The sequence below is a fragment of the Pelodiscus sinensis genome, chromosome 4 (assembly GCF_049634645.1).
Source record: "Pelodiscus sinensis isolate JC-2024 chromosome 4, ASM4963464v1, whole genome shotgun sequence".
Classification (NCBI taxonomy): domain Eukaryota; kingdom Metazoa; phylum Chordata; order Testudines; family Trionychidae; genus Pelodiscus; species Pelodiscus sinensis.
In genome coordinates this window covers 16,069,339-16,086,246 of record NC_134714.1, presented here as the reverse complement: position 1 = coordinate 16,086,246, position 16,908 = coordinate 16,069,339, and the positions used below count along the sequence as shown (strand labels likewise).

The 16,908-nt window shown below is 41.6% G+C and overlaps 1 protein-coding gene across 11 annotated transcripts in view; it reads right to left on the bottom strand.

The window, feature by feature from the left end:
- The window catches only part of BRF1 (BRF1 general transcription factor IIIB subunit), a 270,488-nt gene that overhangs the window by 94,295 nt on the left and 159,285 nt on the right, over positions 1-16,908 (bottom strand). For all 11 annotated transcript variants that reach the window (XM_075926416.1, XM_075926414.1, XM_075926415.1 and 8 more), the window contains 3 exons: positions 12,766-12,805; positions 12,584-12,676; positions 11,487-11,765 (listed from right to left, as the gene is read on the bottom strand). In XM_075926416.1, the coding sequence (XP_075782531.1) occupies positions 11,487-11,765; positions 12,584-12,676; positions 12,766-12,805 (412 nt within the window). The remainder of the gene's footprint in view (positions 1-11,486; positions 11,766-12,583; positions 12,677-12,765; positions 12,806-16,908) is intronic.

Genomic DNA, 16,908 nt, shown 5'->3' with positions numbered 1-16,908 from the left:
CCTTCCCCCCATGCTCTACCCTGAGCACTCCCAGCCCTAGGCCCTGGAGGGGCCGATACCACCACTGGCTTAATGCGGCTTCTGACTGTCTGCTCCCTTCCCTGCCACTGCCAGAGGAGGCAGGGCAGTGCCTCCATGCTGTGTTGTGTTTCAAAAACACCCAGGGGATGGCAGGCAGGGCCAAGTGATGCACGTGGTGGCAGGGAACCAGGGGACACAGAGAACACACCAGGTGGTGACTTTTGGTGAACGGCAGCCCTGGGCCAGGAATATTCCTGGTTTCGGGATGGCATGGGCCCATACAACTTGCCACCTGGAGGGAGTGGGGAGGGGAGGGGGTTGTTCCATGAGCCACACTTTAATGGTAAAAGAGCCACATGTGACTCATGAACCTGTTTGCCCATCCCTACCACACTCATAGGAGTAGTCTTTACCACTATGCTTAGGCCATGTCTATACTATGAGAAGGTCCAATTTATTAAAGTTGATTTTTAGCACCCGATTTTGTAAAGTTGAATGTGCATGTCCTCACTGACCACAAGAATTTGATGCTGTTTGAAGTAGCACGGCCCCAGTTGGGTGTCTGTCGACTTTGAGAGTAATGCACTGTGGGTAGCTATCCCACAGTTCCTGAACCCCTTTGCATTCTGGGTTATGCTCCCCGTGTACACTGGAACCAAAACTGTGCAGCAGGCGGTTCTGGGTACACATAATCAGCATCCCATAATGCACTCTTCTTCTTCCTCCCACTCCTACTTGAAAGCAACAGCAAACAGTCTCTTCACACCATTTTTCCCCCTGGTTATCCATGCAGGCACCATAGCAACATAAGCATGGAACCCATCATAGATCCTGTTGAACATCAAAGCATTATGACAATCATTAATTGAGGTGAGCCTTATGCTGGAGAAGATCCAGAGCGTATCCAGGGTCCACTAGAACAATGAAGAATCCGAGAGACCATGAACATACTCTTTTGTGAAGCACTTGAGCTGAATGACTGGCATATGCCACCAGCATTTGATTCTCTGTTCACAGAGGAAGAATGGTTCTGGTACCATCAGACAAGAACAGACTTATGAGATTGCATAGTGATGCAGCTATGTGTAAGTCCACTTCCATAGAAATTTGTGAATTGATTTCCCCCACCCTGAAGTGCAAGAATATCACAACAAGACCCTCTCTGACAGTGGAGCAGCAAGTGGCAATTGCCCTGTGGAAGCTTCCAAAGCCAAACAGCTACTGGTGAGTTGGAGACAAATTTTGAGTGGGGAAATCTATAGTCAGGGCTCTTCTGATCCAAGTGGCAAAGGCAACAAATACCCTTCTCCCATGGAAGTCAGTGACTCTGGGAAACGTGGAAGACATACATAGCAAAAGACTTTTCTGCAATGGGGTTCCCTAAAGGCTCATCTAGACTACACTAAAGTGTTGAAAGAGGAATTTGTGTATCTTCTTCCAATCTCACTTTCGAAAGTGGAGTTTTTGAAAGTGAAAGTAGTCAAGATGCTTTTTTTGGCAACCCCCCTCCTTTTTCGAAAAGCCACTTTTCCTCAAAAAATGAGGTTTACCCAGCTTTTCAAAAAGGGGGAGGAGAGGGTGCTGGAAAAAAAGCATCTTGACTACTTTCACTTTCGAAAGCTCCGCTATCAGAAGAAGATATGCAAATTCCTGCAGAATTTGCATATCCTCTTTCAAATCTTCCATGTAGTCTAGATGAGCCCTGTCATGGGACAATAGACAGAAAGTACATCCCTATCTTGGCACCCAACCACCTTGCCAAGGATCATATAAACCGCAAGGGGTATTTCTCCATGGTGCTGCAGGCACTGGTGGATCACAAATGCCATTTTACCCACATCAGCACGTGACGGTCATGACAGGTGCATGACGTACACATCTTTAGGAACTCCTGCCTCTTCAGAAAGCTGCAAGCTGGAACTTTTTCACTGACCAGAAAAATTACCATTGGAGATGTTGAAACACCAATAGTGATCCCTGGTGACCTAGTCAACCCTTTGCTCCCATGGCTCATGAAGCTGTACACAGGCAGCCTGGACCACAGTAAGGAGCAGTTCAGTTACAGGTTGAGCAAGTACAGAATGGTGGTTGGGCATTTAAAGGGAAGATTCTGCAGTCTACTGACTAGGTTAGTCTCAACTAACAACATTCCCATTGAAGTGGCAGCCTGCTGTGTGCTCCATAATTTTTGTGAGAGTAAGTTATAAGATTGGGGGGTAGGTTGAAGCACAGCTCCTAGCCATGATTAGGAGCAGCAAGACACCAGGGTAACAAGGAAAGCACTGAGAAAGGCACTGCAAATCTTAGAAGCTCTGAAAGACAATTTTATGAATGACCAGATTCGAGAGTCATGCATGTTGCTCTTATGAGGTGCCCCTGCATTTAGTGTGCTTGTCTGTAAGCCCCTTTTCCCCCTTCAACACTATCAATAAAGAGACTGTTCAGAAATCATGTGTTTTTATTTAGGGAATACAGCAGGGACAGAAAAGGAGTTCATAGTAGGTGCTGTGGGGGGGGGGGGGGGGTAGTATGATCACAACTGTGAGAAAGACAACCCTTGCTTCAGGACATATTCCTGGGATTCAGTGTGAGGCTGCCCTTGACTCCCTCCCTCTCCCCAGCCCCCCCACACGTACTAGAGCCCCTGGGAGAAGAACTTGGTGAAGCAAGAATGTGGTTCCTCAAGGGCTGGAGGGGTGCCTGTGCATGTAGCTGTCCTGGAATGCTGCCATGCAATTCATCACAGCTGCCACGATCTTCAAGACTGTCTCCTGGTTCTTCACTTCCACCTCCCTGCATGTTCTCCTGTCCTCACACTCCATTCTCATTCCCAACAGCAGCATATTCCTCCACATGCTTAATTGCTCCCTGTCCAAGTCTCCACGTGCTTAATCACTCCCTGTCCAAATGGGCAGATTGAATTTGCTCCTTGAACATGTCATCTCTAGTCCATTTTCCCCTGTGGACCTGTGCCAGCTGGACAGCTAGCAGAGCCAGAAGAGTGTGCAGCATGCTCACTGCCATTCTCACTGTAACAAAAAGTGAAGGGCAAACTTTACAGGAGATATACACTGTAGTGCATAAAACCTAATCTGTTAGCATAAAGAAAGGACTATCTAGAGACAACTATCTCTAGGTGTTACATACAAGGCCAGAGTTATGCTTTATCAGCAGTCACTATGCAGCAAGTACACCACAAAGTTCTTAGGGGAGCAGCTGGACTTGTTTGGTGGCAGGCATGGTAAGGGACAGGCCGGGGCTCAAGCCTGCAGTGTAGAGGGGATGCAAGCATAGTGGCAGGACAGGGCAGGGGCTCACGTGGCACCCCCCAGTTTGCCAGAAGAGTGTAACTTTCCCTTCCCCACAGGAACATGGTGGGTGTGGTGGCAGGGCAGGGCAGAGCAGGGGCTCAAGTCATGCTTCATTGGGGATGAACAAATGGAGGTTTACTGCAGAGGCATCAGCTAATAGCTTCCCCTGCTTCATCCAGGTTGCCATGTGAGATATCAGTCTTCTCCAAATCAAATACAGTGATAAAGAGCAAATGCTGACAGATTGTGGCCAGAAACCTGGACCTTATGCTGCAATGTTTTGTACTGCAATGATGCCAGACCACTCACTGCTGGCTTGGCATGGGAAGGTGTTCTACCATGGAGGACAGAATAAGGAAGCCTCCCCAGAAACCTTCTGAGAAGGAGTAAAGAGTTCCTCTATGAGAGCTTTATGGAGACGTACAGGGAGGATTCCCACTCCATCTCCCGACACATTAACATGGGAACCCCCAACTATATAGGCATAGTGGTCACCACAGATCACACCCAACTGCCTTAACTCACTTGTAGCATGATGAAAAATGTGAACTCCACAGAAGAGCTTTCCTCAGGATCAGAGCCTGGCCACAAGATGTCCTGGGTGGAGGGGATGGTCTGATATAAAAAGGTCCTGGCTGTCAGTGACATTGACTATCCTGCTCTCCTGCTGACCACTCCTCCATCTTTTCCACACTGCTGCCTGAGACTTCCAGAGGAGTGTCTTGGGAGGAATCCATGGATTGGCTAGGGAAGCTGGTTGGGTCTCCCCCTAGGATCACATGAAGCTGTTCATAGAAGAGCAGGTTTGCAGCAATGATACAGACCATCCATTTTTCTCCTTTATCTTCTGGTATGATTGCCTCAGCTCCTTTATTTTCACACAGTACTGCTGGGTGTCCCTGATGTATACTTTCTCCTCCATGCCCTTTGCAATCTTGGCACAGGTATCTGCATTTCTTTTGCTCATTTGTAGTCCTGCAAGAACAGATTCCTCTCCCCAAATAGCATGAGGTCCAGGATCTCCTGCACACCCATGCTGGTGCTCATCTGCAACCCTGGGAACTCGTGGTGAGATGTATTTCTCAGATGAGCTGCCTCCTTTGAGGTCTGCTCACCATGCTGGCCACACAGGAAATGAAAACAAATTTTCCTGGGGCTTTTCCTTTTCAGCAGGAGAGTAGTAGAATTGAAAGTCCTGGCCAGAGCAGTCAGCACAGGGCACTGTGGAACACCTCCCAAATGCCAAGAACTTAGACTTTCACAGCACTCCATCTGCACTACTATAAAGTCAACCAGGCAAGGCTGCATTTAACGTTACTCCTTGTGAAAAGCATAAGTACTGAAATCGACTTTAACAGCCCTTAAAGTCGATGAAATGGGCTTAGTGGTGTAGACTCAGGTTGAATTTGTAAACAATAACATGGCTAAGTTCAATCTAAACTCCCAGTGTAGACCAAGCCTTCCACACATGCTTGAACTTATTACCATGATAGTCCCATTGATTTCAATGGGACTAGATGGGGCGATAATGTTAAGCATGTACATAAATCATTCTCTATTAAGGTCTAATTTATGCAGTAAATGATGCTAACAAACTTACTGAACACAATAAAACTTGCAAATCAAAATAAAAGCACACCAAACATTTAAAAATAACTGATAAATTACTTACTAAACTAACTGATAAATAACTTAAATTGGATATTTCTTGGGCTCTTGATTATGTGCTTATGCAGCATTTTCCCTCAGCAGTTGAAAAGGGAATGAACACATACCATTCCAAAATAAACAGGAGATTATTTTAACCTTTTCATAAAATATATGGCAGATTCAAAATACCCAAGATACTTTCTGATACTACACATTGATTTATCATTCATCAAACTTCACCCCAGTAGCTAACCCCTGCAAAATACCACTTGCACTTTTATATTACCCTCCTTCCAAGGGCAAGCTTTGGGGCTTCTTGACCTAGCTCAATAAGTCTTTATTCAAAATAGCAACAGAGATCATGAGGACTCCCTAAACTGAACTGGAGGCCATAAACTTGACATTTCAGATAAATGATGAATCTTTCAAGTAACATTATTCTATCCAGTTACATTTTCATGTGAGGTCAGTGAAATTTCTATGTAGCATCTATACAATTTCTACAATTCTCTAATGAACAATTTCAGTTTTAACTGCTTTTGTTTTTTGGAAGACAGCATTTTATTGAGGTGGAAGGGTTAAACAGAAATATACGTTTACACAGAGGTGAGAGTGAGGGCAGGGAATAATACATAATCTATAATCTATATGTGGAAGCTGAACTATTCCACTTTCCTCCTAACTCTTCTCTTGATGGACAAGTTTGTTTGTGTCCCCCTCCCTCTGTCCCCTTAATACTCCACTCTCTTGCACAGCTCTCCCAAATGAATCACTTTAAAGCAGTTGTAGCAGGACATGGCAGCTCTGAACTTTCGCTCTTCTTCCTGCAAAAAAATAGCAGCAGGACACCAGTTGAACTGATCATTTCCTCCCTGGAAAGCTGTACTGTTTAGGCTGGTGTGGGGAAGCATAGCTTCTGAAGCATGAACCTCTTGTGCAGTTAGCCAGGACTGAGCTGAGGTCCTCATTTGGAACAGATTCTTCTTCAACACGAGCTACAGCATCAGGGAGGAAAGAAGTTCTACAGCCAACCTGGACCAGCAGCTAACATTTCCGTGTTTCAATGAAAACATGCAGACAACTGTTCATGTAGAAAGGAACATACTAATGTGTTTAAGGGAAAGTTATATACATGGTACACAAGATTTACATGTGATTGACATACATTGTTAAGTAGGAATATTATGTAATCTGTAACTTATACCAAAGACTCCAGGTACTTAAAAACTGCATGCAAAGCCGCTAGCGGTCTCATGTTACCAGACTGTCTGCAGCATGATCTTCATATCTCTTTTCCAACATAATGAAGGCTCAATCACAGATACAGTAGTCTGTCAAATAGTGATAGAGATGCAGCCGTGTTATTCTGGTCTAGGTAAAACAAAAGGCAGAACTATGTAGCACTTTAAAGACTAACAAGATGGTTTATTAGGTGATAAAATCTCTCTGGCCCACGAAAGCTTAACTCCAGACTTCAAAGAGAAGCTTCAGAATTGTCATTCACGCTTAAATTTGACACTTTATGTATGGGTCTCAACAAAGATGCTAATTATCTCACCCATTACAAAGATAGCTTCTCCAATTATCACCCCTAATGTCATTACCTCACAGACACTAACCTTACCCCCTCATCCCCACTCTGTTCTAAAATTTGATTTGTCAATTTTATGTGTTCTCTTTTTTTGATTGTATCACTTTGGTATTTATGGTGGTGCCAATTTTCTTCCGCAAATTGATCTGAGGAAGGCCCATGAAAGCTCATCACCTAATAAACCATCTTGTTAGTCTTTAAAGTGCTACATAGTAGTCTGTCAAGATTGCTAAATACATGAATTACAGAAGATGACATCGCAAAGGTTTGCTTACAAAAAGACTTATTACCCACGTCTCAAAAACTACAAGTCCTTCCAGAGAAGAGTCTCCAATGAGATGCTCGCAGATAGGCAATCCATTAAAGACAAACAGTTAAAATAATTTCCCTATGTTGCATAGATAAAGTTGGCAATTATACACCACGTGGATCACTGATGACTGCCTATTCTGTTCATTCCCTTCATGGCATCCTCCATTGGCCTCTGTTGGAAGACAGGATACTGGGCTAGATGGACCTTTGGTCTGACCCAGTATGGCTGTTCTTATGTTCTTAATAATTTCCACAGGGAGGGCTTAAAGTTACTGAGCTCTGCTCTGGGCTTCCTGGAGTCAGCCATTGATCAGTTTCAGCAGCAGCTGACTTGGGGGTGCCTGGGGCAGAGCAGCTGGGGTGCTGCTGGGTTGGTCCCGTAGCGCAGCCCCTCGGTGCTGCGGGACCAACCCGGCAGCACTCCAACTGCTCTTCCTCAGGCGTCCCCAAGAGCAGCTGGGGTGCTGCCGGGTTGGTCCTGCAGCCCTGAGGGGCAGCACTACAGGACCAACCCAGCAGCACCCCAGCTGCTCTACCCCCGACTTCCCAGATTCAGATGCTGGTCAGTTTCAGCAGCGGTTGAATCAGGGAAGCCAGGCGCAGAGCAGCTCCAGTTGTCCGGCAGCTGGAGCACCTCCGGGTTCCTGATGCTGCCGGACCATCAGGAGTGCCGGAGCATTGGATGCTGGACCAATGGAGTTTTACTGTAGTTTCTTTTGAATAAGAACTACACAAAATGTAAGAGAGAAACAAAAAGATGACAAAATAAGAAAACAAAATAAAGTTAATACCTGTTCTTTTTGTTATAAAGGCCATTATTTGGGGGAAGTTGTTTACATAGGCCCTTATTCAATACCCATTAATGTCAACAGAAAAATTTTCTGACTTTAGTTGGTACTATATGAGACTCACAGTATAAATGAAGGTATAAATACAAGGAAAGTGTGTGTCAATGAACAAAAAATTGGTTGTCAGTAACAGAAGAGCATAGAAACTGCCATGGATTTTTTTAACCTGTACTTTACAATCTCTTTGCAGGATAGGCACAAGATGGTACTTGCAAAATTTTATTTTTGATTATTAAAGATGCTTACTTTTATGAGGACACAAATCTGCATGTTACCACCTGCTCAAAATATACTGTGAGAAAATGTAGCTGTATGAAGACTGCACATGAATTTACTATATACCAACTAGAATGTCATGGATAATTTGTATGAATTTGGCATGCAACTTAAGCCCTGCATTTTCCCTCTACCTCGGTTAGTTTCAATACTTTCTTACTTTCCATCTTGGCCAAAATATTTTGAGATGAGCAAAACTTGGCTAAATGAGAAGAGGAGGACACAATAATAGCCTATAAATGTATGAAGGCCATAAAAACTAAGAAAGATAATGAGTTATTTAGGGTGGTACAAAAGGATGTAAGGAGGAGTAATAGAGAAAAAATTACAAAGAGAAATTTTGTATCGACTACCAGAAAAAATAAGAATAAAGACCATGGTATTTGACTATGACAATCTCCAGGGAAAAGTGGAAGCCCTATTAATTAGGACATTTAAAACTATAAAGAACTAAATTCTAGAAAATATATCGAAAATGAAAATCCTGCCTCGGTAGAGAACTGTTCTGGCTGACCTACTACGTCTTCTCAGTTTCCAACGACTGCTGGGGAGGTATAAAAATATAATTCACTCAGGACTTCAATGCTCATGAGTTTTGCTGTAAACTCGTCTTTACGGTGTAGAATACCATGACTGGCATTCACAAAATATAGTATCCCCTTCCCTTTATAAACTATAAGCGATTCACTAAAATATATAAACCGGGCATAAATAAAGCCTCATCTTGGGTAAATTCATGTTTTTATTTAGTACACCGGCACATGTTCTTAATTATTAATTAGATATTCAATGAAGAGCATCTGGTTTTCTAAGACACTTTTACAATAATCAAAGTAGTCAGATCCATAGCAAAAGAATCATATAAATGATTTTAAGGGGACCTATACCTGAGATTTTGGAGAAGGAACGTAACTGGGATAAGGAGGACAGGAGATATCCTTCCTTTAAAGCTGCAGAATTACAAATGGCACCTGAAACCCAAAACAAACCGCTATGGGCAGGACTAAAAGCTACAACAAAAACAATAACCAGTTGTATAACAAACTTGAACTTTGAGTTCATTCTGGGTATTTTAAATAAAGGAAATCTGAATTCCCTTCACAACGGAATTGGAATTTTTAGAAGGTATTGTTTAAAATAAACATACCAAAACACATCTTGTAAAAAACATTAAATGGATGTGACAGCCCGAGAGCAAAGACCTCTATTTTTTCACTGAACTGGCACAACACAGGCAGTTACAACTTAAGCTGCCATATATTTATTTGCCCACAAGCCTCAAGCCTGACTTGGAGGATCATATCTGGGAGTCCCAGATTAGTTCCTTCTTTAAAGTTCATTCAGTCCTTGGACCCTCCATTAAAATTGCCAATGACAGTACCAATTAAGGTTTCCATTTTACAGACATGTCCACTGGGAACTGGACTGAAACCAACAACTTGTTTTTCAGAGGTCAATGAACAGCCATCAGACAGCAACAATTCTCAGCTACTACTGATCTCTATTAGATCTGAATCATTGAGTTTGATGTGAAATGATGCTTATCTCAATAGTGTGAGCCATTCATTTCTCCCACCATTAATTTTAATTAAAGAATCAATTTTTCTACATGATTTATCTTGTACATAATATGGAAAAATAAATAATGCAACTGATTCGCTGCAGTTCTGTGACATGAGCAGTAACATGGTATGAGAATGATTTTGTCTGGTCCTTCAGTTTAGATGTGGAGTAGGGTAGCAACATTTATCATGAATAACTCACAGGAAGTTCTGTCAGAGCTAAATTAAGACACAGTCTATTTAGTTGGATCTACTCATTCAATCTGCTGACTAAACAGATTCAAAGACAGATAAGCTTTATGGAATGGAAAATTTACTGTAATGTAGAAAAGAATGAAGTTTTCACCAGATATGTTAGGATTGAAGGAAGAAAGGAAACTCCACAGTTTCAGCTTACTCATGAAAAGGGAACACACTGACTGTTTGCAGGAGCCTCTGACTTCTGAAAAATTGAAATTTTCAATTGATCAACACAGCTGATACTTTCCATTTGAGTACTATGCTATAAAAAGATTTCAGGAATCAGAGATGAAGGAATTGAACATGCCAAACAAAGTATTAATAAACATGCATACCAGGAAAAACGCATACACTGTTTTGTATGTTGAGTATTTTGAATATTTGCAACTTTATAAACTACTAAAAATGAATTAAATATACTGGATTGATTCTTGACTAAGAATTGTTTGACTCCAATAAAATATTTCCTAAAAAAATGATGTCTCTGTTTTGAGCTAAACACAGGTACTTAAGGTTTTAATTCCTACTGTACTTAAAAATTCACTTGTCACATACTGCTAATTGGAAGTATCAGGTAAAGTAATATAGGCCAAGTACACTGGCACTTTACAACGCTGTATCTTTCTGGCTCAGGGGTATAAAACCTTCCCGGCATACCCACTAACCTCTGATCGCAGCAAGTTACAGAGCTAACAAATGTCAGTGTGAACCAAACTACAGTGCTGGGATCCACGTTCCCAATGCTGTTCGTTACTCCCCTCAAACATCATGCCATGACCACTCTTTCAGTTTAAAGCACTGTCGTGGCTGTACTTTAAATTGTTGTGTGTAGACAAAGCCATAGTATCTGCAACATGTGAAATATTCATGTCAAATATAATATCAAGGTCAATATATTTTAGGGATGTAAAAGAGTAGTTGATTAGTCGAACACCCAATAAGCCTAAGCTTACTAGATAGTCAAGTCGACTACTCGCACTTCCCCCAACATTGCTGCATCTATGTCAGAGGACACTGTGCTGGGGGAAGCCTGTTCCCCTTAAAAGCCAGTTCCCTCCCCCCCCCCACCACAGTCTCTGCGGTGAGGGAAGGTGGGAGAGGGAGGGACTAGGGAAGTAGAGGTGCAGCAGCTCTGCCTTTTAAATGTGTTAACACCCAGGTGGCTCTTGCTACATTTAAAAGGCAAAGGTGCAGTGGTTTGGACTTGGCGCAAGCCGGGACTTCTTCTGTCACAGCTCATGTCAGGTCCCAGACGTACCCCAGCTGTGACTCTGCAATTTAAATATAGTAGGAGCTGGGCTGCCTGCAGAGCCATAGCAGCCTCTTAATAACTAATTGTGCACTAGATACAAATTGTACCAAGTACATGATTAGTCATTTACTTGCTACTTAACATCCTTAATATATTTAACTAAGTGTAAGTGATATAAATCCTCAACCTTCCTGAGGAACTTCTGGCAAGTGTCAAATACAATATATTTGGCCAGCAGAACCACAGGGTTTGATCAAGATTGTCAATTCCTGTGTCTTTGCATTCTTAGGACATTTCATAGAATTGCTGTGTCTGCAACCAGACAGGTAACTGGAAATTAAAGTTAAACAGTAAAATCACAACAGTTTCCATATGTCTGACTTTTCTATTTTAAATTTCAGCTTACATTAGTCTTGTACTTACTGTGGTCTCCATCCTTAGTAGATATGCACTCTTTTATAGACTCTGTTATTCCAAGGCTGGCAGCAGTAGGAAGTGGACCAAGGAGAGATTCTAATGCAGGTGGCCATACAGGGGCATCATTTCCATCCTTGCAGTCCCTCCCTTCATTTTTCTTTAATCTATCTTTATTGAGAAGTTCATTATAAAAGTCCTTGTTTAAATGATTAGCAGCTGCTTCTAGTTCTTCATCTTGTGCCTCTTCCTCTCCACATACACTAGCACTATTATCTTCTATAGATTCTTTAAAAAGAAAAAAAAACAAATAACTTCATGCCATCTGTTACATAAAACTAAATAAATGAAAACCAGCTCACTTAAAGGAGAACAATCTGCAGAAGAACAGACTGTATTATACAATTGTACAATGTATGTACAATGTATGAATATATGGAATTTCCAGATCTGCTTTAAAACCATTGCCTTAGCTTTCAAAATATGTCTTCTGAAAACAGTAATAACACAAAATGAGCAATTTTATATTATCATAATACTAAAAGTAGTTCTAGTAAAAGGAACTAAGTACTTCTTGTGATAATTAAGACTAAAATTCAACCTATAAATGGCATTGTATAAACTTTAGTGTGGGAATACAGAGGCACGAAGGGCCTTGGAACATGCCCACTGGTTTAGAGTAAATGTCATGTTAAACAGGAACAAACTTATGTACCAACAGCACCCCTGATAAACTGCATTTTGGGAGTATTTGTTATAGCTCTTCATGCTGTTACAATAGCTGTATTTTTTTTAAATTTATACAATTTTGGTGAATTCCAGTACTGTACTACTAAAGATGATGTCTGATATTTCAAGCACGGCATTTTGTGGGTTGGTACTATGCATTCCATTCCTCAGAGAGCTCCAGTGTAAGTCAAGACTGAAAGGTTTTGTTGTACTCAACATCTGACTGCATAATGTATGTATACTGAATATATATAAATAATACACAACAATAAAAATGGAACTGTACATAGCATAACAAAATATCATACAAAATAGCGTGAGTAGGATTTGACCTCTGTTGCTACTTTTAAAATATTCATAGTCTTTTATATACTTACCATCCTTAGTCAAATTTGCAAATACTCCTTTTGCCTTTGGCCTACTATTTTCTAATTCATTCTCTATTTCATCTTGGTAACTTGATATTTCACCTGTGGCAATTAAACAACAATAAAGCTCAGAAACCATTAATACTGTAAGATGCAGCTAAGTGATATAATGTATTAAATAGGACTTATACCTTCAACATCTTCAAGCTTTTTTGACAGCACTTTCTCAAGCTGAAAAAAAATGAGTAACAATGACATATGAATATGCTATGATTAATTTTTGTAGTATCTGTGCCTCTATTTAGAGACTTGAATACACTTGGTATACAAAAAGGGAGTAAGGTACATTTCTTCCCTTAAAGAGCTTGTAATCCAAGACATACCAGACAGACAAAATAGTATTTGAAATAAAGCATTGATTAAATCTCATTCTCTACCTGACAAAGTAACTTTCACACCAGCACATCTAAAATGAGGCCCCAATTGTCCCCTCTAACCAAACAGCTCAGACATAGCAGAGAGTAACAGCAGGGAGTCAGTTGCAGCTCCCTAATTCTCAGCCATCCAGCCCCAGCAGAAATTGGAGAACCTGGATACCTACTCTAACTCCCATTACCCAGAGTAAAATCCATAATGTAGCTGTAGTGGAGCTCAATTGCTTAGGGGATGGGAGATTTCCCCCACACAAAGGGAAATCTCCTGTAGGTATGGATGGACATAAGCAGTTCAGAGAAAACATGGATCCAAAAACAAAAAAACCCAACCAATCAACCAACCAAAAACAATCCAGCCACTAGAAACCACCCAATGTTAATAATCATTCTATTGTTTCTCAGACTAGTATTTCAGATACCTGTGTTTAAATGCCGGCTCTCTTTTGCTCATAGCCCAGCTAGTTTCTCTTATGAAAATATTACCAAACTCTAACACAGTGGTCCAAAACATTACGTCTTAAAGCAGCAATATTTTGTGCAAACTGTATTTTAATAATAAAAATAGTATTTTATACTAATTGATTATGCAGTTGAGTAATAAACCTGTGATTGTAACAGTATATTAATTTCACTCTAACAGACTAAGTCACAACTTCAATATCAAACAAAAAGATGTGCTAAAAAGCAGCAAACCCCCATTTCAGCTAACTCAGATCTGTGTAAGCCGGAAGAAACTTCATTGTAAAGAGAATTTGACCCTCTCCTTCTCATTTATTGGAAATTACTTAGATAAATGTGTGATCTAGGTGATGGTGGAAACAAACTTTAAAACGTGTTTGGAGTGATTCTAAGAGGTACTGCATACCCACAGCATAAATGGGTGTTCTTGGTACTCAAGAATTTTGGAGACTGTAGTGTTCAGATTATAATTTTATTTCACTCAAAAATACTCTAAATTAAAAACAAAATATCTGAAAATAAACAAAAAAGAATTTGAAAACTTTGGAGGATTAGCTTTCAACTGTCAACCTTAACCTCATTCTAGCTTCATCATCTATAACTGATATGGTTTAAAAATAAACTAGAACAGATAGATAACATATTCCTCTGTGTAACTATACTAATAAAACCAATCCAGCGCTTATACATACAATATGATGGGGACTAATTTAGCTATAACTACTTGAGAGAGAGAACTTGGAGTCACTGTGGATAGTTCTCCAAAAACATCCACCCAGTGTGCAATGGCAGTCAAAAAAGCAAACAGAATGTTAGGAATCATTAAAAAAAAAAGGGATAGAGAATGAGTCAGATAATATTTTATTGTCTCTCTATAAAACCATGGTACACCTACATCTTGAATAGTGTGTGCAGATGTTGTCACCTCATCTCAAAAAAGATGTATTGGCATTGGAAAAGGTTCAGAAAAGGGCAACAAAAATGATCAGAGGTTTGGAACAGGTCCCATATGAAGAGAAATTTAAAAGACTTGGATTTTTCTGCTTAGAAAAAAGGAGACTAAGGGGGGGATATGATAGAGGTCTATAAAAACATGACTGGTGTGGAAAAAGTGAGTAAGAAAAAGTTATTTACTTATTCCCACACTATAAGAACTAGGTGTCACCAAATGAAATTAATAGGCAGAAGATTTAAAACAAACAAAAGGAAATTTTTCTTCACATAGTACAGTCAACCTGTGGAACTCCTTGCCAGAGGATATTATGAAGACCAGAACTTTAACAGGGTTCAAAAAAGAGCTAGATAAATTCATGGAGGCTAGGTCAAACAATGGCTATTAGCCAGGATGGGTAGGAATGTTGTTCCTAGCCTCCGTCTGGAAATGGATGACAGGAGAGGGATCGCATGATGATTACGTGCTGTGTTCACTCCCTCTGGGGCATCTGGCATTGGCCACTGTCAGAAGACAGGATACTGGCCTAAATGGACCTTTGGTCTCACCCAGTCTGGATCTTCTTATGTTCTTATGATTATGAGCTGGCTATTCCTCAAAAAGCTATGTTCTATTTCATGGCAACTTTTAATGGAACCTCCTCTTGTTCTCCACCAGTGTTCCCTCTAAGATTTTCCATCTTTTGGTGGGTTGAATTTTCTTTTGGATGGGTTGAAATTTCTTATGTGCAACACCAATATTGAGGTAGTGTGTGGATGTGCACCCACCAGTACCAACAAAAACCGTAGATATAAATATATATTTTAAATAGTACATACTGTGAAAGAAAACATATTAAAACAAGGGATAATTAACAAGGAGCAATGCTTATGATTATTTAATACGAAATCCAGTAAAAAGAAAATTAACACTACACTTGGCTGAAGAAGTGGGCTGTGCCCACAAAAGCTCATGATACTATTTATATAGACTAACAAAAATAAGGTGTTACAGGACTATTGGGCTTTTTTTTTTTAGTTATAGACTTACATGGCTACCCTCTGAGACCCCGAAGTACAAGCATCATCCTTTCTAACAGACAGATGCATGTTTCAGAGATCTTGCAAATACAGTTTCATCCTACAAAACACCTAGTACTTGCTGCTTCTCACTCATAAGAGCTAGAATTCTACCAGATAGCAAAGATCTGGCCTTAATGCAATACAGTTTACCATGTATTAACCAGTAACACAGGATTTTAAAAAATCATTAAGATCAGAGTTTTAGATATCTGCAAAACTCAAAAAAATTCTGTTAAAAGAATCTTTTTCTTTCTTACCTTATGCCATTAACACAGAGGTAGGCCACTCCAAGAATTTGGTAAGTGGTCGAGGGCAGCACTCTTTCATCACATTAATGGAGAAGGTGGGGGAGTCTGGGATGGAGGTTAGGGGTAAGTGATTGGGGCGTGGGATTTGGGAGGGAGTTTGAGTGAAGTAGGGGATCATGACCTGGGGCAATGGACTGGGGTGAGGAGGGGATACAGGGCCTGGGAAGGCGCTGCTGCTTGGGGCACAGGGTTGGGGGGGGCACAGGGATTTGGGCTGTGACCAGGAATAATGAATTGGGGTGCAAGGTCTGAGAGGGGGGTGTGACTTGAGGAGGAGTGTAGGAGGGGATGCAGTATCTGGGAAGGTATATAGGTGCTGGAGCAGGGGTGCAAAAGGTTTGGGTTACATGGGGTGGGAGGACAGAAGGAGGGCAGAGGTTTGGTGGGAAGGATGGGGGCTGGGGTACCAGAGATAGGCTCTGGCTGGAAGACCTTACCTGGCTCTATGCCAGAAGACCGGCAGGTTCTTTAGCCAGGGTCCCTGCCTTCCAGCCCCGGTACGTGCTCAAGGGAGCCGCAGGAGCCATGTCTTTTGTTCTAAACTGAATGCTGTGAGCCCAGGGGATGAGGGAGATGGGGCACTTCACATGCTGTCTGTTCTGCAAACAGGCAGCTGCTATTGGTCGAAACTGGCGAATAGGCGTTACTGAGAAGCCTGTTGCCCCTCCCTCCACATGCTCACACGTGGCACACAGGTAGTCCTGCATCCAGGTTTCTGGAGTGCCAAGTGAGTGCAGGGCAGGCAGGGAGCTGGCTGAGGCTCTGGCAGCTGGATCCTGCCGGCAGATCATCTTTTGCCCAGCCCTGGAGAACAGGCTGAAACCAACTTCTGCTGCTCCTGCTCCTACAAGAGGGCAAATGCCTAGGGTTGCCAGGTGTCTGGTTTTGAACTGGACAGTCCGGTATTTGAGCTTTCTGTCCGGGAAACAAATTGAGAAAATACTGGACATATAAACGTCGAGTATTTTCTAATTAAATAAGTTTTACTGCCTGAGCGTGTCTACTAGCCAGGCAGTATGCAACTACATAGTAGAAAGGAGAGGGGTGGGAGTGGGAGTGGGGCCACAGCAGGATGGAATCACCAGGGCCGGACTCGTCCGTGCGCCCCGTCAGGACTGTG